This window comes from Aquarana catesbeiana, linkage group LG12 (assembly GCF_042186555.1).
Source record: "Aquarana catesbeiana isolate 2022-GZ linkage group LG12, ASM4218655v1, whole genome shotgun sequence".
Lineage (NCBI taxonomy): Eukaryota > Metazoa > Chordata > Amphibia > Anura > Ranidae > Aquarana > Aquarana catesbeiana.
In genome coordinates, this window is record NC_133335.1 from 84,364,073 (window position 1) to 84,391,978 (window position 27,906).

General features: G+C 42.2%; 1 protein-coding gene across 1 annotated transcript in view; it reads right to left on the minus strand.

Moving 5' to 3' along the window:
• GRIN2C (glutamate ionotropic receptor NMDA type subunit 2C) overlaps positions 1–15,191 on the minus strand; it is a 247,775-nt gene extending 232,584 nt beyond the window's left edge. Inside the window, exon 1 of the mRNA XM_073608159.1 lies at positions 14,789–15,191. Within this exon, the coding sequence (XP_073464260.1) occupies positions 14,789–15,190 (402 nt within the window). The 5' untranslated portion in view covers position 15,191. The remainder of the gene's footprint in view (positions 1–14,788) is intronic.
• Between the last annotated feature and the right edge of the window lie 12,715 nt (positions 15,192–27,906).

Here is a 27,906-nt window from a genome sequence, read left to right on the forward strand (position 1 = left end):
TTATATTATGGATTGTTTATAGTATTTACATTATCACTATATTGTCGCTATTCATTTTTTGGCAATATTATTATTATTATTATTATTTACTTTGCTCTTGTCCAGCGCTGCACTGATTATTATCTATCAAAGACTGGGGACATGCTTCAGGAAGCTGTCATAGAATGGAGGCAAGAGACTGCTAGAAACCTTGGCTGTTAAAGTCCTTTTACAAATCAATGCTTCCATATTTGTCTTCCCTACACCCCACCGAATTACTTGTGCCGCATTTAACCACTTGACCTCTGGAAGGTTTTACCCCCTTCATAACCAGGGCATTTTTTTCTATTCAGCGCTGTGCCACTTGGTGGAGGGTACCAATATCCTGTGGTTGGCATGAAACCAAAAGACAATGTGAAGAAAGAGAAAACCAAACCAGTCAACTACAAGGACCCAGTCTGCAGAATATTTTTTTCTTTACTGACCTAAATAAGAGCCTAGAGAAGGAAAAGACTACTGTGGGGCAAAGAGTCACACAATAAGTGCAAAAGAGTCACATGTACCCCTAGTTACATAATTTTCTGCCCTGGTGTCACAGTGATGAAAAACCTTTGTCACAGAGGTAAAAGGTGAAGGTAGTTCTCCCCAATTCCATGACAGCTAAGTATTAGAACAGTATGTGATCCAACACGCACATTACATCACCTACATTCATCGCACTCCCTAGCCTCATAAAAAAATAAAAAGTTAGGCAAAGACTATTTTCCATGATTAACACAGTCCTGCTGCAGGCCAATTTCATACCGCTTTATTATCAACAGTCTCTTAAAGTAGAAATATCAACAAAACTTTTTTTCCCATTTTTGGATAAAGTAAGAGAGAGTTATAACCACTGTCAGATTTTTTTACCCTCTGTGTCCCATTGGAGAGATTTACCTTTACTTCTTATCCCATAGCCAAAACAGGAAGTGAGCGAAAATCCCTGCAAATTAAAGTTCACCTTTTAAAAAAAATTAAAATAAATGCGCATCTTTTTGCAACTTAAAAACTATTTATTATTTTTGTATTAGGAGTCTGCAAAGCATTGCACCCATGAGCAGCAGGTCACTGGTGCTATCTCCTGCAGACTGTCAGTGCAGCTGTCTGCCCATACCTTATACGAGCAGGCAGTTACTGAATGACAGGAAGGATCAATAAACTATGATAGTGCTCATCAGCACCCTGGTAGTTCACTGAGAGCACACTCTGCGAATGAATGACGGGGCTGGGTAGGTGGAGCCCCGCATTTTTAAAAAATTGTGACAGAGCGTGCAAGGAGAAGATTCCCAGCCCGCTGTCACAATGGAGATTCGGGGTTTGCGAGGGCTGCTCAGTTAGTAACATGTCACATATTACACCCTAAATATGGATGTAACATGAAACATGTTACTAAAGGTGAATTATCTTTTAATGGAATCCATTGGGCATCAGGTCACCAGTGTCCCCTTTGGAAGATTTCCCCTCAGCTACTGATCTGGGGACAACCCAAAATTTTTGATTGTCTTTTATTTTCACTTTCAATGGTAATGGTAAATAGGACAAATGGAGAGGATGAATCTCCTTAACGGGGGCAGAGGTAGCAATAAAAAACAGTGTTCCAATCCATCTCCACTTTGTTCAGAATTAAAAAAATGTTGCCTTTAGTAATACTTTCTTTCTTTTAGTAAAACACCTGCTAGTGCCCTGTATCTCTAGTACATTTTGGCCTAGTTTTGCTGATATGAACCATCTGGCTACTGGCCGGTTTTGCATTGCTTCATTCTCTACAGTCTCTTGTGCACCGTGCACACGAGCAAATTTTCTGTCGGAAAAAACTTGAATGGTTTTTCCGACTGAATTCCGCTCAAGCTTGCCTTGTATACTCACAGTCACACAAAAGTTCTCTGAACTGTCGACCGTCAAGAACACGGTGACGTACAACACTACAACGAGCCGAGGAAATGAAGTTCAATGCTTCCGAGCATGCGTCGAATTGTTTCCGAGCATGCGTAGGAATTTTGCGCGTCGGAATTTGTATAGATGATCGCATTTTCGGATAGGAACTTTTCCAAACCGGAAAATAGAGAACATGCTCTCAATCTTTTGTTGGCTGTAATTCCGCCAGCAAAAGACCGATGGAGCATACACACGGTCGCATTTTCCGACAAATAGCTCTCATCGGAGTTTTGCTGGCGGAATTTCCGATCGTGTGTACGCGGCATAAAAGTGATATTAAACTCTGGTTTAAAAAAATGTATATACTGTATGTAAATCTTGAATACCTTTTCTTGCACTCAGCCTTTTTTTTTTTTTGCTGCATTTGTCTGACTTCCTGTTAGAGGGTGGTGATCTCCATGATCCTACTTTATGTATGAACGTAGCCACCCTCCCTTGCTCACTTCAGAGATGGACTAGGTGATTTGTAGTGTGCATAGAGCTGCAACTATCATGCACTACTTGATCCAAACAAATTGAAGTGAGAGGGAAAATAAGAGGTTTGGGAGTCCACATAATAGGATATCACAAGGAGGCAGAAAAACACAGTAATAAATGATTCAATGAAAAAGAGATTACAGGGCTATTAAATAGGTTGTAGCCCAAAAAAAAAAAAAAAGATCCTGTTCCTTTAAAGTTGTGGTCGGCCAGATGTGGCCCTTTGCTTGCTTTTATTCGGCCCGTGAGGCATTATTCCCCCCCCCCCCCACTGTCAGCAACAGTGGAGTATAGTTAGTTCCTGCCGCTGTCACTGACAATGGGGAACTATTCCTCCCATTTATACCAACAATGAGGCACTATTCCTCCCACTGACACCAACAATAGAGCACTATTCCTCCCATTGATACCAATGATGGGGCATTGTTTTCTCCCACTGACGCTAGGACATTTTCTTCTCCCACTGGCCACAGTCTGCCCCCCCCCCCCCCCAAAGTTTGAAAAACAGTAAACTGGCTCTTTGTTTATAAAGTTTATAAAACAGTAAACTGGCTCTTTGTTTATAAAGTTTAGTGTGCTGACCACAGTAATCATGGCTGCTGATCCATGATACCGTGGTCAGTTTACATGCCTCTGTCATCCTGGTGCTCTCCCTTTCCTCCTCCCTCCCTGCCTATCAGCTCGGGAGTCTGTGTGTGAGCCGTTCCCCCGCTGCTATTTCGTCTGGCGGTAAAGTTAGCGTTTCCAAATCCTGTCAGGCTCTCTATAATAATAAGATGTACCACACAGTGTGTGGGTTTTTTAAAATCTGCAGCTAAATATCTTTTTTTCACATCGCCAAAATATGAGGTATGGTTGAGTCAAAGGATACCTGTCATGACAGAAGCATAGAGGCTGTCATCGCTGACCTCTCCTTCTGAAAACATTATAGCTATCATGTTGACCTGTTTTTTTCATTACTTAGGCCGGCCATAGGTGGATCAAAATTCGTCCATTTCAGCAAACCCCTTACAATTTTCGCTCAGGCTGGTTGTACCAAAGTCGATCCATCGGTTCGCTCATTACAACCAGCCTGACGTTTTTTTTTCCGCAATCACTGCTGATGGCTATAGCTGTCATCAGTGATCCTTGTATTCTACGGGTGGGGAAGGCTCCCCGCCTGAAGAACATAATAGGATTCCCCCATTAACACAGCGTCAGAAATCAAGTAATTTTCATTCCTGCAACCATGGGTTGAAAATTGCATAATATATGGCCTGCCTTAGTGTCAATAAATAAGAACAAGTATACGGATGAGACATTATTTACTAAAACTGTAGAGTGCAAAATCTGGTGCAGCTCTGCACAGAAACCAATCAGAAAGTGTCACTCTCCGGTTTTAATAAATCAACCTCTATGTTTCTGAATTTTCTTTGACTCCCCTGAACTGCATGCTTTTTCTAATGTAGTGACTTAAAGTATTTAGAGGTCAGTATAAAAGCCAGGTAACTTGCATTTTAGGAAGGAACTTGGCAATGACCACCCCTTTATTTTCTTAATGACAGGTTTATTTTAAAACTAGAGAGCAGGGGTTAAAGAGAGACCATCTTATTTTTTACTTTTTTATGCATATTTGGTTTTTACAATTCTAGCCCCAAGAAGTACCTAGCACCAGGTTTTTGGCCAGAAAAGGAATATGCTGCAAGACTTTAAATTAACCGCTTGCTTACTGGGCACTTAAACCCCCTTCCTGCCCAGGCCAATTTTCAACTTTCAGCGCTCTCACACTTTGATTGACAATTGCACGGTCATGCAACACTGTAACCAAATAACATTTTTATCATTTTTTTTCCCCACAAATAAAGCTTTCTCTTGATGGCATGTAATCACTACTGGGGTTTTTATTTTTTGAAAAAAGACCGAAAATTTAGCAAAAAAAAAACTGTTTTCATAGTCTGTTATAAAATTTTGAAAACAGGTAATTTTTCTCCTTCATTTTTGTGCACTGATGAGGCAGCACTGAAAGGCTGCACTGATGGGCACTGATAGGCTGCATAAATAGGCACTGATAGCCTGCACAAATAGGCACTGATAAGGCGGCACCGGGGGGCACTGAGAGGTGGCACTGATAGGCGGCACTGAAGAGTGGCACTGGTGGGCACTGAGAGGTGGCACTGAAGGGCACTGGTAGGCGACACTGATGGGCACTGGTGGGCGACACTGATGGGCACTGATAGGCGACACTGATAGGCAGCACTGATTGGTGGCACTGATGGGCACTGGTTGGCAACACTGATAGGTGGCACTGGTGGACATTGACAGGTGGCACTGATGGGCACTGGTAGATGGCACTGATATTCACCTGTAGGTGGCACTGGTGGGCACTGGCAGGTGGCACTGGAGGGCACTGCATTGCAGCAGTTCCCCCCTGTTCGGGCCCAAAGTCCCTCTGTCAGAAGCCGGTGATCGGCAAAAAAAGGTTACCGATCTTCTGTTTACATCACGTGATCAGCTAGCATTGGCTGACAGCTGATCACATGGCAAGGAGCCGGGATCAGCCCCTTACTCCAATCTATGATCAGCCGAGTCTCGGTGCTCACAGAGCGCGCTGTGCATGCCCTGCAGGGGGCGTGCAGGCAGCTCATGCAATTAAGGCCCACGCTGTAGCCATCAATCGGCTCTAGCGCGGGCGGGAGGTGGTTAAATACCCACAATCTGCCAATTTAATCTGCCGACAGCCTCTTTTCAGCTACCTCCCAGTGACATGCATTCCAATGGTGAAGTACAATTGGGAGACAGGGACAGGGCATTGAAATCTAGTTTTTAAACATACTTTGTGAAGATCCCCACACATTTACTTCCTTGAATTGTGATATGTAGTCACTATACCCTGTGGGTAGGCCCTGCTGTATCACAGAATTCAAAGTGCCTGACATGTGTACTACAGAGGTGCTGAGAGGAGGAGTTTCAGGAGGTGAAGTCAGTACAGGAATTACTGCAAGGTTCTGTGGGATATGTAGTCCTTAGAAATTGAATGTAAACAGCAGAGGTGAAGTTTCAAAGCATGCAGAGAATCCAGGAAAATGTGGAAAGGGATGGCCAGCAGAAGGACAGTGATCACAACATGAAATGTGATTTTTCAAGTAAACATATATTGGATTGTCCAATATAACTATTGCTTGTATTGCCATTAAAATGATAATGTTATAAAATTAAAGTGTACAGCTGTGGCCAAAAATTTGGAAAATGACACAAATATTAATTTTCATGTCTGCTGCCTCAGTTTTTATGATGGCAATTTGCATTTACTCCAGAATGTTTGTGAAGAGTGATCAGATGAATTACAATTAATTGCAAAGTCCCTCTTATCCATGAAAATGAACTTAATCCTATAAAAATAAAATTTCCACTGCATTTGTGAAGAAGGCTTCAGGGCTCCCACGAAAATCCAGCAAGCGCCAGGACCGTCTCCTACAGTTGATTCAGCTGTGGGATTGGGGCTAGGGTTGACACCTTTTCTTCAAGTCAAACCTGAACACATTAGCGGTGCACAGCAATTTTTTTAATACATATATTTTGCTAATAAATAACATTTCTAATCATATAAAGTTAATAACAAGAGTCCCCCTTTTGTGAAGAGTGATCAGAGTCCACAGAGTTCCCCTTTACATCAGAGTCCACAGAGTTCCCCTTTACATCAGAGTCCACAGAGTTCCCCTTTTACATCTGAACTTGCAGAGTTCTCTTTCACTGGAAGGCGGGACTCTGCAGACTCTGATGTAAGGGATAATTCTGGGGACTCTAACATAAGGGATGCTCTGGGAACCCTGATTTAAGGGGGAACACTGAGAACTCTGATGTACTGTGAGGACTTTGATGTAAGGGGGAACACTGCGGCCTCTGGTGTAAAGGGGAACTCTGATGTAAGGGGTGATCTGAGAACCCTGATTTACCTTAGTTTACTCACTCAGAGACAGGAAAGAGAAGGGGGCAGACTTTAGTCACAGACAGGGATGGATGGTGAGCTCACTCACCCCTTGGTAGTCAGCACCTCTCATCCAGATGTATCTGAGGCTGCTGGACTTCAAATTTCCATCCCCCACTTTCCTTTTCTGAGGCACAGCGTTGGAGATTGGAGTGTGCGCAGACACAGAGGTTTAGAGGCGGGAGGAAGAGGAGCAGATCGAGCCCTCTCTCCTCTCCCGTCAGTGTGTGTGTGTGGGGGAGGGGGGATTGTTAGTGCTGGCTTTGAAAGAAAGTGTAACAGACGCTCTCAGCTTAGACAACTGCAGCCAGCAACCCTGCTGGGAAGCCATATTCCAGTCTGAATATTATGTCCGGGTTTCAGGCAGTCTGAGACCTGGACGCATGATTCCAAACCTAAACTGTCCGGGTGAATCCCTAATTGGGGCACCACCAGTGCAGAGTTTGCAAAGGAATGGTAGCAGGCAGGTGTGAGTGCATCTGCATTCACAGTGAGGAGAAGACTTTTGGAGGATGGCCTGGTGTCAAGAAGGGCAGCAAAGAAGCCTCTTCTGTCCAGGAAAAACATCAGGGACAGACTGATATTCTGCAAATGGTACAGGGATTGGACTGCTGAGGACTGGGATAAAGTAATTTTCTCGAATTAATCCCCTTTTCGATAGTATGGGGCATCCGAAAAAAGAAAAGGTGAGCGCTACCATCAGTCCTGTGTCATACCAACAGTAAAGCATCCTGAGACCATTCATGTGTTGGGTCGCTTCTCAGCCAAGGGAGTGGGCTCACTCACAATTTTGCCTAAGAAAACAGCCATGAATTAAGAATGGTACGAAAACATCCTCCAAGAGCAACTTCTCCCAACCATCCAAGAACAGTTTGGTGATGAGCAATGCCTTTTCCAGCATGATGGAGCACCTTGCCATAAAGCGAAAGCGATAACTAAGTGGATTGGGGAACAAAACATCAACATTTTGGGTCCATGGCCAGGAAACTCCCCAGACCTTAATCCCATTGAGAACTTGTGGTCAATTCTCAAGAGGCGGATGCACAAAAAAAAACTCCACAAATCCTGACAAACTCCAAGCATTGATTATGTAAGAATGGGCCACCATGAGTCAGGATGTGGCCCAGAAGTTGATTGACAGCATGCCAGGGCGAATTGCAGAGGTCTTGAAAAAGAAGGGTCAACACTGCAAATATTGACTCTTTGCATAAACTTAATGTAATTGTCAATAAAAGCCTTTGACACTTATGAAATGCTTGTAATTATACTTCAGTATACCATAGTAACATCTGACAAAAAGGATCTAAAAACACTAAAGAAGCAGACTTTGTAAAAATTAATATTTGTGTCATTCTTAAAATTTTTGTCTATGGCTGTATGCTGTGACCATAGATTTCTTTTGATAAAATAGTAAATTTAACAAATATTGAAAACAACTTAGTTGCATAACATTTTAACATTTATATGAGATTTAGTGGTTGAGCTTACATATAATCTACTAAATACTACAATAATATTTCCATGACTGCCATACCACAATACTCCACAACATGGTAGCAATACAGTAGCCTTAACCACTTCCCGTCACATAAAAGACCAGATGTGAGCAGCACCGATGCTGTGGGAGGATGTACCTGTACATCCTCCCACACCGCCCGCTCATGTGCACCCTCTAGAGTGATTAACCACTTCAATACCAGGCACTTTCCCCACTTCCTGCCCAGGCCAATTTTCAGCTTTCAGCGCTGTCGCACCTTGAATGAAAATTGCGCGGTCATGCTACACTGTACCCAAACACATTTTTTATCATTTTGTTCCCACAAATAGAGCTTTCTTTTGTTGGTATTTGATCACTGCTGGGGTTTTTATTTTTTGCGCAACAAATAAAAAAAAGAATGAAAATTTCGAAGAAAAAAAAACGTTTTTCTTTGTTTCTGTTATAAAATTTTGTAAACAAGTAAGTTTTTCCTCCTTCACTGATGGGCACTGATAAGGTGGCACCAATGAGGTGGCACTGATGAGGTGACACTGATGAGCACTGATGATGGGCACTAATATGCAGCACTGATAGGCGGCACTGATAAGTGGCAATGGTATGCAGCACTGATGGGCACTGAAAGGCTGCACTGATGGGTACTTATAGGTGGCACTGATATCCACTGATAGGTGGGCACCAGTGTTAATTTCGTCAACTAAAATGACTAAAATATTTTAGTCGACTTAATGAATACTATTTTAGTAAAATAGTATACGACTAAATACGACTAAATACGACTAAAACTAAAACAATTGAGATGACTAAAATACGACTGAAACAAAAATGGGACTAAAATTAAAATGGCATTTTAGTTAAAAGACTAAGACTAAAACTGAATTGAAATTTGACTTCAGAATTAACACTGGCCTTTAGTGCATGTTCATGCCTCAATACCTTAAATAATAACATATGAGATTTTTCACTCCAGCAGTATATAATGAGTTTGGAAATTGTAGAGAAATGTTAACTAATGCATTACAATTTAATTACAGCCATTCAATTCCAGACAACTAAAATGAGTTTCAGTCGACTAAAATGTACTTGAGATTTAGTCGACTAAATACGACTAAAACTAAAACAATTGCAGAAGACTAAAATGGGACTAAAACTAAAATGCCATTTTAGTCCTAAGACTAAGACTAAAACGAAATCAAAATTTGCTGCCAAAATTAACACTGGTGGGCACTGATGGACACTGATTGGTGGCACTGATGGGCATCACTGATAAGGAGGCACTGGCAGGCATTAGTGATGGGCACCATTTGTGGGCACTGATTGCCGTTGATTTTGGGCACAAATTGGCATCCCTGGTGGCCATGGGTGGCATACCTGGTGGTCATCAGTGGTGGCAATCCCTGGTGGTCTGAAGTGGACATCCTCGGGAGGGCTGCGCTGATAATCAATCAGCACTAACCCCCCTGACAGAAGAGCAGCAGATTGTCTCTCCTCTACTCGCATCTGTCAGACTCGAGTGAGGAAATGCAGATACACGGCTCTTCCTGTTTACACTGTGATCAGCCATGATTGGACACAGCTGATCACGTGGTAAAGAGCCTCCATCAGAGGTTCTTTACTGAGATCGGTGGTGCTGTGTGTCAGACTGACATGCTGCACCACCGATCGTCGCATTGCGACGTCCAGTCAGGATAACGGAATCACCGCCTGGCTGTCATTCTGCTATAGGCTGGGCAGGAAGTGGTTAAATACCACCAAAAGAAAGCTCCATCTTTTTCTAAAAATGATAAAAAGTTCATATGGGTACAGGGTGGCATGACTGAATAATTGTCATTCAAAGTGTGAGAGCACTGAAAGCTGAAAATTGGCCTGGGCCGGGCCAATTTTCAGCTTTCAGTGCTCTCAGTTGAAAGCATTGCTCCCAACTTTTTGAAATGGGAATGAGGGACACCTATTAGCAAAATTATGTAGGCATAGGACATGACCTCTGGCATGCCCCTTAACCACTTGGGGACCGCCTGCCCTCATTGTACGTCGGTAATTTGATGTAGAATACCGGGGTTATGGCAGAAAATAGCTGCCATAACCCCAGTAAATTCTTACACGGCGGATGGTCCGCTTTCTGATAAAAGTGGTCTTTGCGGCGGATTCGCCACATGATCGCTTTTATCGGGGGCGGTAGAGGGCCCCCCTCCCCCCGCGCTCCGGTCATCTCCGCCGCTTATCGGAGCCGTCGGTAGCGGCGGAGCCGATTGGGTCCTCTCCCCTCTTAGACATGGAGCAGAGTGAGGGAAAGATGTCCCCGCCATTTTATTCTCTTGGGTGTCTGAAAAAAAAATATATAATGCCTATTGAATGCCTATATATAAAGCCTATTGAAAAATAGGCTTGGTCCTTAAGTAGTTAAAGGGGTTATAAAACCCCCATGTTTTTTCACCTTAATGCATCCTATGCATTAAGGTGAAAAAACACCTGGCAGTGACCGGCCCCCCAGCCCCCCGTTTTACTTACCTGAGCCCTGGAACTTGACCTGGCGGGGACACGCTGTCTGTCTGCCTCTTGATTGGATAGATTGATAGCAGCGCAGCCATTGGCTCCCGCTGCTGTCGATCAAATCCAATGACATGAGCGCTGGGGGGGCGGGGCCAAGTCATACATTCAGCGGCTATGGACGCCAAATGCTGGACTCGGGAGTGCGCCCGCAAGGTAACCACCTCTGGAGAGCGCTTCTCCTAGGGGGTTATCTGATACAGGAGGAGCTGCCGGGGGACACCAGAAGATGAGGTTCGAGACCACTCTGTGCAAAATGAGCTGCACAGTGGAGGTAAGTATGATATGTTTGTTATTTAAAAAAAAACAAAAGGAACCCTTACAATCACTTTAAAGGAGAATTATATAATAATAAATGATTAAACACACAAGGGCTTTTTTTACCATTACTTTACCCTGGCTTTTGAAATTTACAAATGTAGCAATTTAGATAAAAAGGTTTAGCACTGGGAAACACTTTTTGAAAGATAAAAAGTGCATTTTATATTCAACTATATAGATCAGACCAACATGACGGACAAATGAGGAGGAAAGAGGGACAGAGGGACATTGTTCCAAATCAGGGACAGTTGGGAGCTATGGGTGAAGTGGTTAACAACATAATATACTAAAATATACAATGTAGCACAGTATACCCAACAACAACTGAGACCTGAGCAACATGACCAAGATGATTTGGATGTGCACACAGAATGCCCTTGTATTGTACTGTCTTCCCTCTGCTTCCGATTGTGGCACTGAACAGTAGGATGGTAAGAGTACAGTGTGATCTGTGGTTGGTAGCTGATCTTCAGTTGCCCCCTGCCAACAATGTCTCTGGTTATATACATGTAATTTAGGTAACGTGCTTCTACCCACCTTTTTCAGTAATTATAATAAATAGGTCATGTTTTGGTGATCCAGTAATACATTCTAATATATCCATTGATATGTTATAATGTCCAGCCACAAAAGACTCCAGTAATGCACACTATTCAGCTGTACTGATTTACCTTGCACAGTACAAACGTCAAACAACTGTAGAGAAAGGTCTCAGGTCTCCAGCCTAGTTTTGCTGTGGAAGGGCTGTGGAAATCTCAGGAAAAATGCAACCCCATGACTTACTAATGCTGATCATCTCCAAAGAGGAGGACTACAAGTTTCAGCACCCCCAGGTTACTATTAAGCATTTAGGACCCCTATAATATAGGAGTCCACATTAGTCGGTGCGTGAGGACACAGAAGGGGAGCACAATTTGCACTTTATTTAAGGAAAAGCACTTGGCACTGCACGATTGCACAATTGATAATCAAATCCTCCATGTATGAAGACAAAAGGACACAGACTCATATATGATTGACACATGTTTATTCATTTTTCATTTTATGTAATCTGATTATTTAAGATAATATTTACAGCCAATTGGGACTTTTTTGATTATGTATGAGTTATTATGAACATATGTGGGGATTTGCATCTATAACCAGGCAGTGCTTTCAAAAAAATATCTATACATGCAATTTAAAAGGTACAGCACCTTATTAGAGCAGCAGCTGGTAAAAGGATTTATTCAAATTGTTTTATATAAAAGTTTATTCACCTAAGCGTGGGTATTTTCACCATAAATCACATCTGATTGGGTCCATATATTGTTCCTCCTAATCTACTTCCAAATTCAAATACATTTGCTAGTTGCATTTAAAAACGGATTTAATATTTTTTTAAATAAACATATAACTGCATTAGGCCGGGTTCACACTGGTACAACATAAGCTCCGACTTTGGGAGCACATATCGTATGACGTGTGTAAAGCAATGATTCCCTATGAAAGCTATCTTAACTGGTCCGACACAAGTTGGTCCGACTTTGAAAAAGGCTCCTGCACTACTTTGGTGGGGTAAAGGTGATGGACTGAGTGTAAAGGTGATGGACTGGACAAGCATGTCTCCAGATCTAAACCCTATTGAGCATCTGTGGGGCATCCTCAAATGGAAGGTGGAGGAGCGCAAGGTCTCCAACATCCACCAGCTCGGTGATCCGTGATGTCATCATGGAGGAGTGGAAGAGGACTCCAGTGGCAACCTGTGAAGCTCCGGTGAACTCCATGCCCAAGAGGTTAAGGCAGTGCTGGAAAATAATGGTGGCCACACAAAATATTGACACCTTGGGCTCAGTTTGGACATTTTCACTTAAGGGTGTACTCAAGCTGTACACTTACTACTTTACATTGTAGCAAAGTGTAATTTCTTCAGGGTTGTCACATGAAAATAACATAATAAAGTATTTACAAAAATGTGAGGGGTGTACTCACTTTTGTGAGATACTGTGTATATATGTGTATATATATATATATATATATATATATATATATATATATATTCATTTTTTTTTTTAACTGAACTTTGTGAATAAATAGAAACATTGATTTTTCTCACACTGGTTGGACATTCTGAACTAGTACACAATAGAGGCGCTCCATTGTCTGAGTTTTTTCAATCACCATCTAAGGCCCCTTTCCCACGGGGCTGACTCTGTCCATTGATGCGTGCTGAGCAGGTAGATTGCTGGTTTGTGTCCACTCTGCTTATGTAGAGCGGACACAGAAACAGCCCGCTCTCCTCTATGGGCAGTTGAATGTAAATGGACCACCTGTCCGTTTACACCCGTCTGCCATCCGATCTGATCTGCTACACGAAAGGAGAACAGATCTCCATCCACCTGATTTTAGCAGATCGGATTGGGTGTTTACACCCGCCACTCCAAAGAGGAGATTGGACAGGTGGACCTGACCTCTAGTGTGAAAGGGGCCTAAGTGTACTTTTCTCTGGTGTCACACAGCTGGTACAGAAGCTTATAACAATCATGGACCTATTGTGACAAATGAAAAGTGAGAGGGATGGGACAAAGCATCTTTTAACAAACCAAAGTTTCTGTGCAAATGTTGGATCTCCATGAACTTTGGGGCTTCCAGGGCGTGCTACAAGGTATGCAAACTTACATAGGTGTCTCCATTGTGAAATTACTTGTGGGGTAAAGAAAACCAAATTTTCAGGAAATTAGTGTGAATTCATGTTCATGCATTGCTGCTCGTATTTCTGGACAAAAGGGCAACACCAGATGTGCTGTGCTGATCCAGGACATCCATGTGTGCACATGCACATAGCAATTGGCGTGCACACCTGGAGCCCTGCAGCCTATTTAAATGGATGTGTCACTGGGAGAAATGCTGAATCCTGAGACCTGATCTGTTGTCTTTGCCTACCTGTGCTTCTCCTTGGACTGTCTCTGCTCTTTGCTTCAACCTTGCTCATCTGGTTACCCTGACCTCTGCCTTTTTACTTGACTTGTCTCTGTATGCTGATTCAGTACTGCTTTGGCCAGCTGTTACCAACCTTGGCCTGCTTTTTGGACTTGCTCTGCCTGCCGATTCGGTCCTTTGTTGCCAGGCTGTTGCTGACTGTTGCCTGCTTCCCAGGCCTGCTTCAACCTCCTGCTCTGGTGCCAAGCTGCTTCACCATCCTATCCTGAGGACTCTGATTTCCAGCTCAACCTACCTAAGGAGCGGACATCACCAGTCAGCTACTCTGGCACTTGTGCCACTCTATGCTCTCACACTCTCTGTCTCCTTCTTCAGAAATGTTGGGCAGGAGAGGCCTCCACAACGTTGCAGTCTTCACCAAGTACATGATAGGATCTTGATTGACTTTGGGCCTTTGAGGGAGTGCTACAAGGCTTGTGAACCTACATGTAGGCATCTTTATGTGCTTTCATATATATTTAAAGGCTCAGCTTTAGAGTGGTTGGGCAGGCAGCAACTACTCCTGGGGATATGGAAGAACATATTTCATAGCCTGTACAGATGTGTGTATGTCCTCCAGTATCCACACATGGAGATAGAATCCAGCTAAAATGTTGGGGGGTAACAAAAGTGAGGCCAGAACCCACCCAGAGGCTCCAAAACCTGGGGCTGAACTTGTGTCCTGTCTGGTAGGTTTAAATACATAACACCAAACCAGTTTGGCAGAAAACCTGCCAATCTGACAACAATGCTAGCCAATTTTCTCCTAGTTCACATTCTGTAGCTGAAAGCAGGTGTTTTAATGTTAAATTACCATGACAGTTTACATCAATAAGCACATCTATCATTGAAATAGACGCATGTCCATGCAGTAAAAGGTATCACAGCTTTTATATTTCCCTATCCAGTAATGTACTGTATTTATCACATTATCTATCTATCTATCTATCTATCTATCTATCTATCTATCTATCTATCTATCTATCTATCTATCTATCTATCTATCTATCTATCTATCTATCTATCTATCCAACAAACAAGTAAAAAGAGGTTCCTTGATCATCACATCTTACCTTTGGTTTTAAAACGACAGCTGATCCTCCACTTATGCTGATAATTGGTACAAGAGTCTGTGAAGATACAAAGTCCAGAATCTGTGCCACAGCCTCTGTTCCAATGTTATCCTGAAACACCATTGCATGGGCCCCTTTTAGTGCCAGGCACAGCTGGCGCAGAAGTGGTCCTGGGCCACTATCGTTGACAAACACCGAAAATGTGTGAATGTCAAGAGGAAGACTTAAAGATCCTTCTGGAAGAAGAGGTCCCATCAGTTCCATCTGAGAAAACGAACCTCCAAATACTAGAGGCACATTCACCACAGGTCCTCCAGCTTGAGGTAGCAGCGTTTCCATTACTACAGCACCACACCCTAGTGCGCCAAGAAAAAGACAACCCACGGAATAAGCCAGGAACATGTCAAAGATTGAACCTGCAGGTGAAGACAAGAGAGTGTTATGCCAGTCTACCCATTTATATGGTTGTACTATTGTTGTATATAACATAATGTGACATTAATAACAATCATAACTCAGTTTACATGCTACTATACATTAAGGAAGAATTCTAAAATGCAATATATGAAGTGTTGGAAAAAAACAATATGTAATCTGGAGTTTGTCATGGAATCTATGAAAAACACAAAGGAGTGGACCTTATGGCAGAACAGAGTGCAGTAATTTATAATAACCATCAGAAGAAACCATTCTGGGATCGGATTTTGTTTGGATGCTATGGGTTACTGCACTTGGCATTGCTTGTTGTGCTGTGTTTTTTAATATTCTTACATGAATAATAACGGAAGGACAACATGACTTTGCAAAAGCTCTAATTTTTGTCTTTCTATGTGCACTGCCTAAAAGCAACCTGATCAATTTGAATCAACAGCAAGAGAATGAAAAGTTTGTATCTGGCTGCTGTTAGGCAATGCTGACAGTTTGTATGAAGGATTCTTCAATAAATGAGACCCAGTGTGAGGTATGCTGACAGTTTGTATGTTTGGGCAATGCTGACAGTTTATATGAAGGATTCTTCAATAAATGAGACCCAGTGTGAGGTATGGGCTTAAGAACAGTGAAAGACAAACAAAAGAGTAGTAAAGAGCTTTTCTAGGTAGAAAAGATAGAAGCACAAACGATTTGCTAATGACTGGAGAAATGACACTAGTGGCAGCCAACAGGTAACCAGCACCCAAGCAGGAATACATTAGCATCATGCAGAAGAAGGAGTGTAGTCCAAGAAAGTATATCAGTGCAGGTCATCAAAAATCTGCATTTTAAGAGAGGAAACATGCTGTGACATAAAATAAGGGAGGACAATGGGACATAGAGAAGACACTACAATGTATTTTTAGGCATACCATGAATTATTCATGGGTGGATGTGCCAGTCGATCCTGTGACTCCTGACTGAGCAGCATACGTCATACTGAGATCATACCACATAACCAGAACCAGACTTCAAACACAGCCAGCACTGAGCCAAAACCCGAACTGCATAAACTAGAAACCTGATCTACAGACAAATGTGTCCAAGACGCCTGGAAGGATCATTAGGACAAATGCATCACTCTTAAAAGAAAATCTCACCTTTGCTATGCCAAAATGACTACGCAACACAAATCTGAAATGGAATGAAGCCAAAGGTGTTTAATCTTCATGGCGTCATCTAAACCAAAGCAGGTTTAAATCAAAGGAGCAAGAACTTGGAAAATCTGATGCAAATGAGGATTATATGTGTGCATTAGGCCTGCTCTGTCACCACAACCCACTACACAATTATTGGGACCCTCTGGTCGTACAGATTTGTCCTCTGCAACTGAAAACACCGGTAATCATACAAAAGTTAGAAGCATGAAAACATTTCAGCACAAGGACTGAGTTCTCCACCAAAGCACTGCATCTGCTTTCTACACATAGAGGAGCACTAAAGGACTATGGCACAATGTCAACAACTCTGCAGGTGTTATGGTGCTCGAAGCTACTTTGGAGCCAGGCCTAATAATTTAGGTACCTCAGAAGCACAGCCTAATTATACAAGCATAACTGGAAAGTGGTAGAAGGATGTTGATTTTGCAGGAATGTGGCAAAATGCCATGCACTGACTCAGGAGCATGGCATAATGCAGTGGGCACCGCACAAACATGGCATATGGCTCCCGGGGCTTCTTGGGAGCACAGAACTGGAAATACATTAGTTAGCTCAGTCGTTTGTCTTCATCAGGTTCAGCTCAAAGGATGGACAACTGCTTCCATCTTCCGAGCCACCTGCTGCCACCATGTCCCATAGAAAAAAAGAGAGCTGAAGTGAGAGACACAGGTGGAGTGCAGGATAGATGTTGGGGGGTAAAAGTGAAGGCAGAGGGAGAGAATTAATAAAAAACAGGTGTAAGACAATGGAAGAAGAAATGAGCTGAATCTTCAGGAAGGTCTGCACTAGCCAGGTAATGTTCATCCCTCACCTGCCCTGAGCCACAAGCCGCACAGGAAGAAGCCAGCGGAACGTAATATAGAGCAGAGCTCGCAAAGCCAGCTGTTAGAAGAAGAGCGCAAAAGAGACACATCTAAACACAAGGATAGGGAAAAGAGACAGAGAGAGAGGCAGAGAACAGAGGACAGAACTACACAAAACAGAACAGATAAAGTATGAAAGGAAAGAATGAGGAGAGCAACAAGAAACAGTAGAGACTTGGAGAATGCAAAGAGTGAACGGAATCAAGGAGGGAGGAGGTGGTACAGGGTGGAAGAGAGAGAGATAAAGAGGAGGGGGAATAAGGATGAGGATGGAGTGAGAAGTGCGGGACACGATGAAGGGGAGAACAGGATGGAGAGAGTGAACGGGGAGGTATGTAAGATGGGAGAGGGAGGAAACCGACAGCGGGGAGGAGAAAGAGACAGGTATCAAGAGTGAAAAGAGAGGCATGAGAGAAAGGACAGAATCAAGGACAGAGACAGAGAGCGAGGGGAGCTCTATATCACTCACAGCTAAATGAGCACTGCCTGTCCATGGCTGGGTGTCATACACTCTACACTTTCCCTCCGCTCATCTAGGGATCTCATGTCTTCCCCTTTTTACAACGCTCTCTTTCTGACATCTAAAGATCTCTTGAATTATGTATTAGGGAATATATGGTGTTCACCAGGCATGCCCTTTTCTTCTACCTGATACCTAGCGGATAGTGCTCTCTCTACTTGAGTTCATCTCCTCTGGTAGAGATTTTTCCTTTTAGTACTTTGTCTTTTTTTTTTTTCTCTCTGGTACTCACTGTCACATTTTATTGATCTTGACTTTGGTTTCTTGATAAGCTCAGTGCAGTTGCTTTCAATCATTTCCTTTTGTCTTTTTCTAACTTTTTGCTGATTCTTGTTGAGATAACCTGCATCTCGTACAGTCTAGGCATAGAGAAGAAGCCCCGTAAATGGTGATATGTGCCCTTCCTATATATTTCATATATCATTATATCATTATTATATCTCATATATTATATCATTATAATATAATGATGCATATAATATATATGATATATATAATATATATTTATATATATCACATAGATATAATATATGTCATATATTATCTCATATATTATATCATTCACTCTTCCTATATATCTATGACCTTAATGGCCAACAGATCCATGGGTTTATGTTCTCTCTACATCTGTTTGTTGTAACTCATCTTCTGGAATATATATTATGTATAACGTATGAGCAACTGCAGGGATCCTTATTGTATCACCATCAATCACTGTACAGAATATTACAATTCTATTTAATAAACAATGTGTCATCTTTAAAAATCAACTTTACTTATTCCATATAGGCATGTATGTCTCTGCTATACCGCCTAGGATTATATTAGCTCCCCAACAAAATTAAGGCTAAACCATTAACTCCTGAACACTGGGAATACACACACACACGCGTACGCACACTCATATACACATTCACGTAGTGCTCATTCCCGACCAATCCTGAATGTATGCATGTATATAGATAGATAGATAGATAGATAGATAGATAGATAGATAGATAGATAGATAGATAGATAGATAGATAGATAGATAGATAGATAGATAGATAGATAATTATAAAAGCTGTGATACATTTTACTACATGGATAGAGAGATATATCATATAAAAATGATATAAAATAGATATAATAAAATATTACATAAATTATAATTTAAAGGGCAGTATATACACATATAGCACATACATACATTCATACATACATGTACATAATTCCATTCTGTAAGATGCTGAAACATAGAGGAAAGAAGAAGTCCACCCCAGAGGCACCAGCAGTCTCCTTTCTGTCCATTTAGCGTGTGTATAAATGCAAACTGTGGCCGGCACTACTGAAGACATCTTTTAATATGCAAAGCTTTCTAATGTATAAAAAAACATAGCTGGTCACTGTACACTGCTGAATTAGACATACTATTATATCTTGACAGTTTTCAATCCCCTTTTGGTTTACTCAATTTTAATTAACTTTACTTCCACATTTTGTTAAAAAAAAAAAAAAATACCTTATCTATGTTTACAACCCTTTGGCTTTGAAAGTTGTAATTATGTTTTGCACTGTCTGTATGAGATCCAGAGAATACACAGCCTGTTTATTTTTTTGATGGGTTTTGTATTTAAATGAAAACTGTGATGATGGAAATATGTAGGCTGCCATTGCATGTTTTGTTTTTTGCTTTTTGTTTTTTTGCATATTCTTTGTATTTAATATTTTTTGAGTCCTTGCAAAAAAAAAAGATTTTGGACTCTCAGCATACTTAATATTGTTTATAAGCATATTGTTCTGCACTAGTACCAACTGGTCAGACGCTTAAAGGATGCTTATGATATGTAATTTTCACCCTGCCCATTCTGTTGGCATTCTTAATATCTCACTATTCCCTACTGTATTCATGCTACCTGTACTACCACTGATAACACCTGCATCATCCTTGTGCCAATAGACCTAGTCCTATACCATATCCCCCATACTTTCATATTCAGTTGTGGTTTATGTTTAGAAGGGGCAAGGTGACCTTTTCAGGGTTACTTGTATTTAGAAAAATACATTACAATAGTCATTCAACTAGGGCTCCTTCGGAGGTAGCTAGGGGTTCCTTGAGCTGCGGCTAACTGACCTCATCTGATGGTTCTGGCACAGTTTCAAGTTTAATACCTATTGGCAGAGACAGCACCATTATGGCAAAGGTGGCATTCTGACCACCACTGAAAGAGGGGCATTCCTACCACTGACCATTAACAAAGTAAGGGGCATTTGCTCAATGACCCCCAATGGATCCTTCTTAGTAGTTGTTTCCTGAGACCTAAAAATTATTTCAAGGGTCCCCCTGGGGTTAAAAAGGTTAGGAAAGGCTGCATTATAGTATGATGATCCAGGACATTATGAATGAACTACACATTTTTTTCTTGCAATCTACTGCATTCTATGATAGGAAGGGTGAGAATACTAAATGATTCAGATGGATAATGTACCCATCACGTTGGATTATGGCCATTGTTTTGGGGTGGCAAACCTGTTAGGGTTAGTGACATCAGTAGCCAGATTCAGTTCTAGCATGCCCAGAAGTGTCCCAGACTTACCTCTCCAACACTTTATCATGTACACTCACCGGCCACTTTATTAGGTACACCTTGCTATTACCGGGTTGGACCCCCTTTTGGCTTCAGAACTGCCTTAATTCTTCGTGGCATAGATTCAACAAGGTGCTGGAAACATTCCTCAGAGATTTTGGTCCATAGTGACATGATAGGTGCGCTATTGGATTGGGATCTGGTGACTGTGGAGGCCATTGAAGTACAGTGACCTCATTGTCATGTTCAAGAAACCAGTGTTGAGATGATTTGAGCTTTGTGACATGATGCATTATCCTGCTGGAAGGAGTCATCAGAAGGTGGGTACACTGTAGTCATAAAGGGATGGACATGGTCAGCAATAATACTCAGGTAGGCCATGGCGTTTAAATGATGCTCAATTGGTACTAAGGGGCCCAAAGTGTGCCAAGAAAATATCCCCAGGGCCGGGACAAGGGGTGGGCAGGAGGGGAAGCTGCCCTTGGCACTGTGGTATCATGTGAGGTGTGGGGGGCACCACATGGAGGTTGTTTTTTTTGGGGGGGGGGATTTTTGCTGACACATAATGCTTATACATTATGGGGAGGGGGGGGCGCAATTTGGCATGTTCGCTCTGGGCTCTAGATGACCTTGTTTCAGCACTGAATATGCCCCACACCATTATACCACCAGCCTGAACCATTGATACAAGGCAGGATGGATCCATGCTTTCATGTTGTTTACACCAAATTCTGACCCTACATCTGAATTAAAAATGGGAAGGGTTTGTGGGACTTTATATGAAGCACTACTGCGAAGTAGGTATGCAAAAACATGTTTAATGATTCCTCATCCGTATACAGAAATCCGTAGTAAATTGGGTAGCATTGGTAACAATAAATATCATCTTAATATTTTATATTTAATATATACACACATATTCCAACATGATTCACAATTGTAGTGATAAACATATTGATATAAAATCCATTATTCAAATTGGATATAAGCATAAATGATCTTAAAATTGATAATAATAATGATAAAACTGTTGATGAAATACATAGTCCTGGAGAATCTCAAACACATGGTGCAATGGTGTAGCATATAATGGCTCTACGCGTTTCGTGGAGTTATGCACTCATCAGGAGCAATTTGGGGTAAAATTATCTGTAAAGAAATAAATTAATGCAAAAGGATCAGATAGTTAACATGGGGGGGGGGGGGAGGGAAGAGGAGAGACAAGAATTCCCCAATCACTTTTACCTAAGGTAAGCTAAGCCTTCAAAAAATAGTGTTGAGAGCTGAGAGCGCCATGGGAACAGACATCCCCGGGAGCTGTGGCAGCAATCTCCACGGCCACGTGGTGGCACAAACAGCAGGAAGTAAAACATCTAAAGGACTGTAGTCCCCAATGAGCAATTGTGTTGTGTATACTGTATGATGATTCCAAAGAGCTTCTGTGGAAAGAACAATGTGTAAATAAGTATGTGAGACTGCACAAGGCAGAAAGTAAGACTGCAGGCCAGAGGGACATGTCATAGTGTGGAAGGCCAAGTGGAGAGTACAAACGCTTAGTGATAGAGACCACGTAGCTAACCAAAGCTAGTATGGTGGAAGAATTACCAAGAGTACTTTCTGCCTTGCTTTCTGCCTTAGCTTACCTTAGGTAAAAGTGAATGGGGAATTCTTGTCCCTCATCTTCCCTTGTGCCAACTATGTGATCCTTTTGCATTCATTTATTTCTTTATAGATATTTTTACCCCAAATGGCTCCTGATGAGTGGATAACTCCATGAAACGCGTAGAGCTGTTATATGCTACACCATTGCATCATATGTTTGTGATTCTCCAGGACTATGTATTTCATCAACAATTTTATCATTATTATTATCCATTTTAAGATCATTTATGCTTATATCCAATTTGAATAATGGACTCTATATCAATATGTGTATCACTACAATTGTGAATCATGTTGGAATATGTGTGTATATATGAAATATAAAATATTAAGATGATATCTATTGTTACCAATGCTACACAATTTACTACAGATTTTTGTGTATGGATGAGGAATCATTAAACATGTTTTTGCATACCTACTTCGCAGTAGTGCTTCATATAAAGTCCCACAAACCCTTCCCATTTTTAATACATTATTAGGGATGGAGGCAGATGAACCTACCCAGTCATTGCCTCATATAAAGTCCCTACTCTCCCCTCGCCTCTACCTTCTGAATGTCGCAGCTGAAATTGAGACTCATCAGGCCAGGGAACGTTTTCCAATCTTTTATTGTCCAATGTTGGTGAGCATGTGCAAATGTTAGCCTTAGTTTCCTGTTCTTAGCTGACAGGAGTGGCACATGGTGTGTTTTTCTGCTGCTGTAGCCCATCTGCTTCAAGGTTCGATGTGTAGTGTGTTCAGTGATAGTATTCTGCATACCTTGGTTGTAACGAATGGTTATTTGAGTTACTGTTGCCTTTCTATCATCTCAAAACAGTCTGCCCATTCTCTTCTGACCTCTGACATCAACAAGGAATTTTTGTCCACACAACTGCCGCTCACTGGATATTTTCTGTTTTTCGGACCATTCTCTGTAAACCCTAGAGGTGGTTGTGTGTGAAAATCCCAGTAGATCAGCCGTTTTTGAAATACTCAGACCAGCCCGTCTGGCACCAACAACCATGCCACGTTCAAAGTCACTTAAATCCCCTTTCTTCCCCATTCTGATGCTCAGTTTGAACTTCAGCAAGTCGTCTTCACCACGTCTAGATGCCTAAATGCATTGAGTTTCTGCCATTTGATTGGCTGATTAGCAATTTGTGTTACCAAGCAATTAAACAGGTGTATCTAATAAAGTGGCCAGTGAGTGTATATAGACATTAGATAATGATTATACAATTCATGTGATTGTAACAAGACCTGAAAGCAATTGAGCAAAGGCTGGATTTCATTTTTTGCCTCCCCGAGCCCTTTCAAAGCCATGCCTTTCCTATCACCTTAAATGTGATTGCTCAATTTCCAACACCTATCTTAAAATAAATCTGAGTATAACAGGTAGAATTAAAGGAATGCTTAAAAACAAGTGAAATTTATTAAGATAAAGAATAACATCTCATGTCACCTGTCCTACGGCTGAAAAGATGTGGATGGAAATTCACTGTTGTATAGTTTTCCTTCCCGCTGAACATTAAAGCAGATCTAAACCTTAAAGTACAACATCAGGAAAATGTAAAATGATCACTTTCAGTGGGGCTGTGCCTGCACTGCAGGGTTAATAGCTCATTTTGTTTAGGAAAGAGGAGAAACAGTTTTATTTACCCGATCCTCCGCTCCCCTGGATTTTCTCCACACTGTGGACTGTTTGTCGGTGTCATCACATCCAATGCAGGGCTATGGACCCTGCTTTGGTCTTGATGATGTCAGGACCCTAAAGGGTGGGGAGAAGACATTATAGGGGCCAGTCTATCAGCAGGGAGGAGCAGAGGATTGGGTAAGTAAATCTTCCTTTGTTTCCCTAGACTTAAAGAAGAAATTAACCCTTGCATCGACACCTACCCACAGAGTTTTAACTGAATAAAATGTAGTTTGCTAAAGCACTGTGCATCGTAAACAATTGCCATGCACTTGAAGAAAATGATGTTTTCATAATTTCACATCCTTTTATTTGCATATCAGTGCTGCTGATCTTCTGCTATCCCTTTGCAGACACTTTCTGTCTACATGCATGTGCTCCACTAGCAGCTGCATATCTTTGCATAGGGATTTCTTCCTGGTGATGACAGTAGAGGATCATTTCTGCATTAAAAACATTGGCATGGCTGTTTACAGTCCCCACCGATGCATGCAACAGTGTGACAATCTAGGAGCATAATTAGGGGACAGAGCATTTTACCACATAACAGGACTTGACTGCACAAGGACCTTCATTCCAGGATCACTATTATTTTAACTAGAAAAAGTGTGCCCAGTCCAGAATGGGAAAGGCTGATATGTGGTGCAAATTATCGTGTGTACATACATGTGCATGCCCTATGCTTATATTTGCATTTGCATGTATGTGCGGGACGATGGGGGTGTTATAAACATTTTTAAAAATTACATTTATTTGTGTAGCGCACCCCCTTTAAGGGCCGCAGGTGAACTGGGATCCCCCACCCTGCACAGCCAGGCACACCAAATTTTCACAGTCACTCAAAGTCAGAGAGCAGTCCATGACATTGTTTTTTTCTGTTTTATTGAGGGTAATAAACTTGGATGGGGATAGGGTATTATGGGATGCCCACTTGACTTCCGATCAAACTTCAAGGACACTTCTCCTATATACAGTCTATATACATTCCTCTGTTTCCTCCAGCACTCACCAGCTTGCAGTACTCCGCTGGCACACTGATGGTGGATCTGACACAGCAGATTTTTGAGCAAAAGCCTGTTATAGGCAGGAATCCGAGGCCCCTTGGCTGTGTAGCAAAAAGTTAGTGTCCAGCATACACCCCTGTGATCCCAGCACCACCTCTTCAGGCACTGCCAGCCTGCCTGGCTGTAGCTGCCTCTTTCACTAGCCCTCCAGGCTAACTTCTCCACAGTCCTCCCAGACTGATACTCTCTCCGCAGTCCTACCAGACTGAACACTCACCAGACCCGCTGACTTCTCAGGAGATCTCCGAGACATGCTGACCTGCTCTCGCTGTCCTCTATTTGCTCCCGTGCCTCCAGGAAGGGGTTCCTCCGTGTGTTGTGGGGGATCCTTCCAGCACTAGAGCCCCAGGCCCAAGGTCACCCCCCCTCAGACTAGGGGGCTCCCTCAAGGGCCACGACAGCTTTCTCAGCATCTCCATCTTCCATGCAACTGCCACTTCTGGCATGACCTATGCCCATCCATGGGGTGCTTGCCCCCTGCCAGCTCACTTGCTGGGGATTGGCTGGGGCCCCCATAAATATGCCAAGCAGCTCCTCCCAGCCTCCGCCCACTACATGCGGAAGCTTCTCAAAGGTTCCAGAGATACTGCTTGCTGAGTCATCCAGCCTCCCTGAGTCAATCAACCCTGATTCAGATTCAACCCAGGCCTGGCTCTCAGCCAAACCAATTTAACTACACTAGCATACCTATTTACATCTAGCACACTGCTAGAGGGTACTACACTTATTATAATTTATTTTAATTTTGTAACAGTTTTTTCATTTAACTTTATTTGCATCACAAAGGGGCTAACAAACCTATTAGTGATAGCATGAGCAGGTGACTCTCTTTGGAGACATTAATGGTCTATTAGACCCCCAATATCTTCTCTGCCTTCCACGGCAGCTAATCAAGCACAGATCAAGTGAATAAATGAACTTAAACTGAAAGTGATGGAATGCTTGTTGCTTTAGGCATCTAATTTAACATGGGCCCAGGTTTCCCAAAGGAATGGAAGAGACCAGGAATTACAGCTGTTGGAGATGGGGAGTTTGGCCCTTTCTCACTACTGTAAATGTGATCACGCAGCTGTAGAGCCACCTAGATCACCTTTACTGAACAGCTAATCGCCAGCTAAAAAAAAATTATACCAAGCTCATAGCTCTAGCTTTAGGCCTCATGCACACTGGACATTTTTAATGCTGCTATTAGGGGCGTCTGGCGTTTTTCCTGCTTCTAAACACCCCTGCATGTAAGCCTATGTGTCCTTGCACACATAGACATATAATGGCAATTTGAGGCAGGGTGTTTAGAAGCAGGAAAAACCCCCACAGCTAGCGATTCCAGGAGCAGCAGAAAATATTTGACATGCATAAATGCGTGTAAACGCTTCTAAAAGCACGTTAATGCTAGGCTAATAAATTATTCTGGTCAATGAAATGAATTAACACCCAGGATTTTGATATGCCTAACTGCACCCAAGCACACGTAAATGCATTACACATGTTTACAAGCATCAAGAGTTTATTCTGCCAAAATGCTGCTGCCAGGAGGAAAGGCATCTAGGAGAGATGGCCAAACCTCCAGTGTGCATGAGGCCTTAGGGGTTAACATACATGCCTGGGACTGATCATTTAACCACTTGCCTACCGGGAACTTTCACCCCCTTTCTGCACAGGCCAATTTTCAGCGCTGTCACACTTTGAATGACAATCGCGTGGTCATGCAACACTGTACCCAAACAAAATTAGAGCTTTATTTTGGTGGTATTTAATCTAATATGTGTGTATTGGAGAAGGGATACAGGGAAGACTAATATGTGTGTGTTGGAGGTGGGCTACAGGGAAGACTAATAGGTGTCTGCTGGAGGAGGGATAAAGGGAAGACTAATGTGTGTATGCTGGGGGAGGGATACAGGGGAAATACTATCATGTGTGTACTAGAGCAGGAATATGGGAAATACTTATTTGTGTGTGCAGGAGGAGGGATACGGGGGAAAGACCAAAGTATGTCTGCTGGAGGTGTGATCTAACTGGGGAATAACCAATTTGTGTGCTGCAGGTGTCTTGTCACTGGAGAAGGAAAAAGAAATGGCTGACTTGAAAAGTGGCCAAGTGAACACAAAACTTAGAAATTATGTAATACTAGCAAAAGTGTGCCTGTTCCAGAATTGGGAAGGTTGGGAAGCAAACAATAATGCTAAAAAAATGGTGGGCTATATGCTCAGGAGAGGAGTGCAGGGTTGTATACAGCAGGCAGTATGTCATGCCTCCCAACTTTTTGAGATGGGAACAAGGGACACCTATTAGCAAAAGTATGTAGGCATAGGATACACCCCTTCCATGCCCCCCTTAAAGCAGAATTCTACAAAAAAAATAGTTAAACCCACAAGTTTTTTTTCACTACCACCATTCCCTTATACTGGCTTTTAATATTTACAAATGCAGCAATTTAGAAATTGGATGAAAGGTTTATCACTGGTAAACACCTTTTAAAAGATAAATAGTGCATTTTATATGCAACTGTATAGATCAGACCAAAATGAGGGACAAATGAGGAGGAAAAAGGAACAGAGGGACTTTGTTCCAAATCAGGGACAGTCCCTAGAAATCAGGGACAGTTGGGAGCTATGGTATGTGCAGGAGAAAAGTATGGTGGGTATGACAGCAGGCAGTATGTGTAGGACAGAAGTACAGAGGGCATGAGGGAGGGCAGTATGGAAGAGTACAGAAGAGGATTGGAGATTGTATGACAGGAGTAGGGATGAGCCGAACACCCCCCGGTTCGGTTCGCACCAGAACCCGCGAACGGACCGAAAGTTCGCACGAACGTTAGAACCCCATTGACGTCTATGGGACTCGAACGTTCGAAATCAAAAGTGCTCATTTTAAAGGCTAATTTGCATGGTATTGTCCTAAAAAGGGTTTGGGGACCCGGGTCCTACCCCAGGGGACATGTATCAATGCAAAAAAAACTTTTAAAAACGGCCGTTTTTTCGGGAGCAGTGATTTTAATGATGCTTAAAGTAAAAAAAAAAAGTGAAATATTCCTTTAAATATCGTACCTGGGGGGTGTCTATAGTATGCCTGTAAAGTGACGCGTGTTTCCCATGTTTAGAACAGTCCCTGCACCAAATGTCATTTTTAAAGGAAAAAA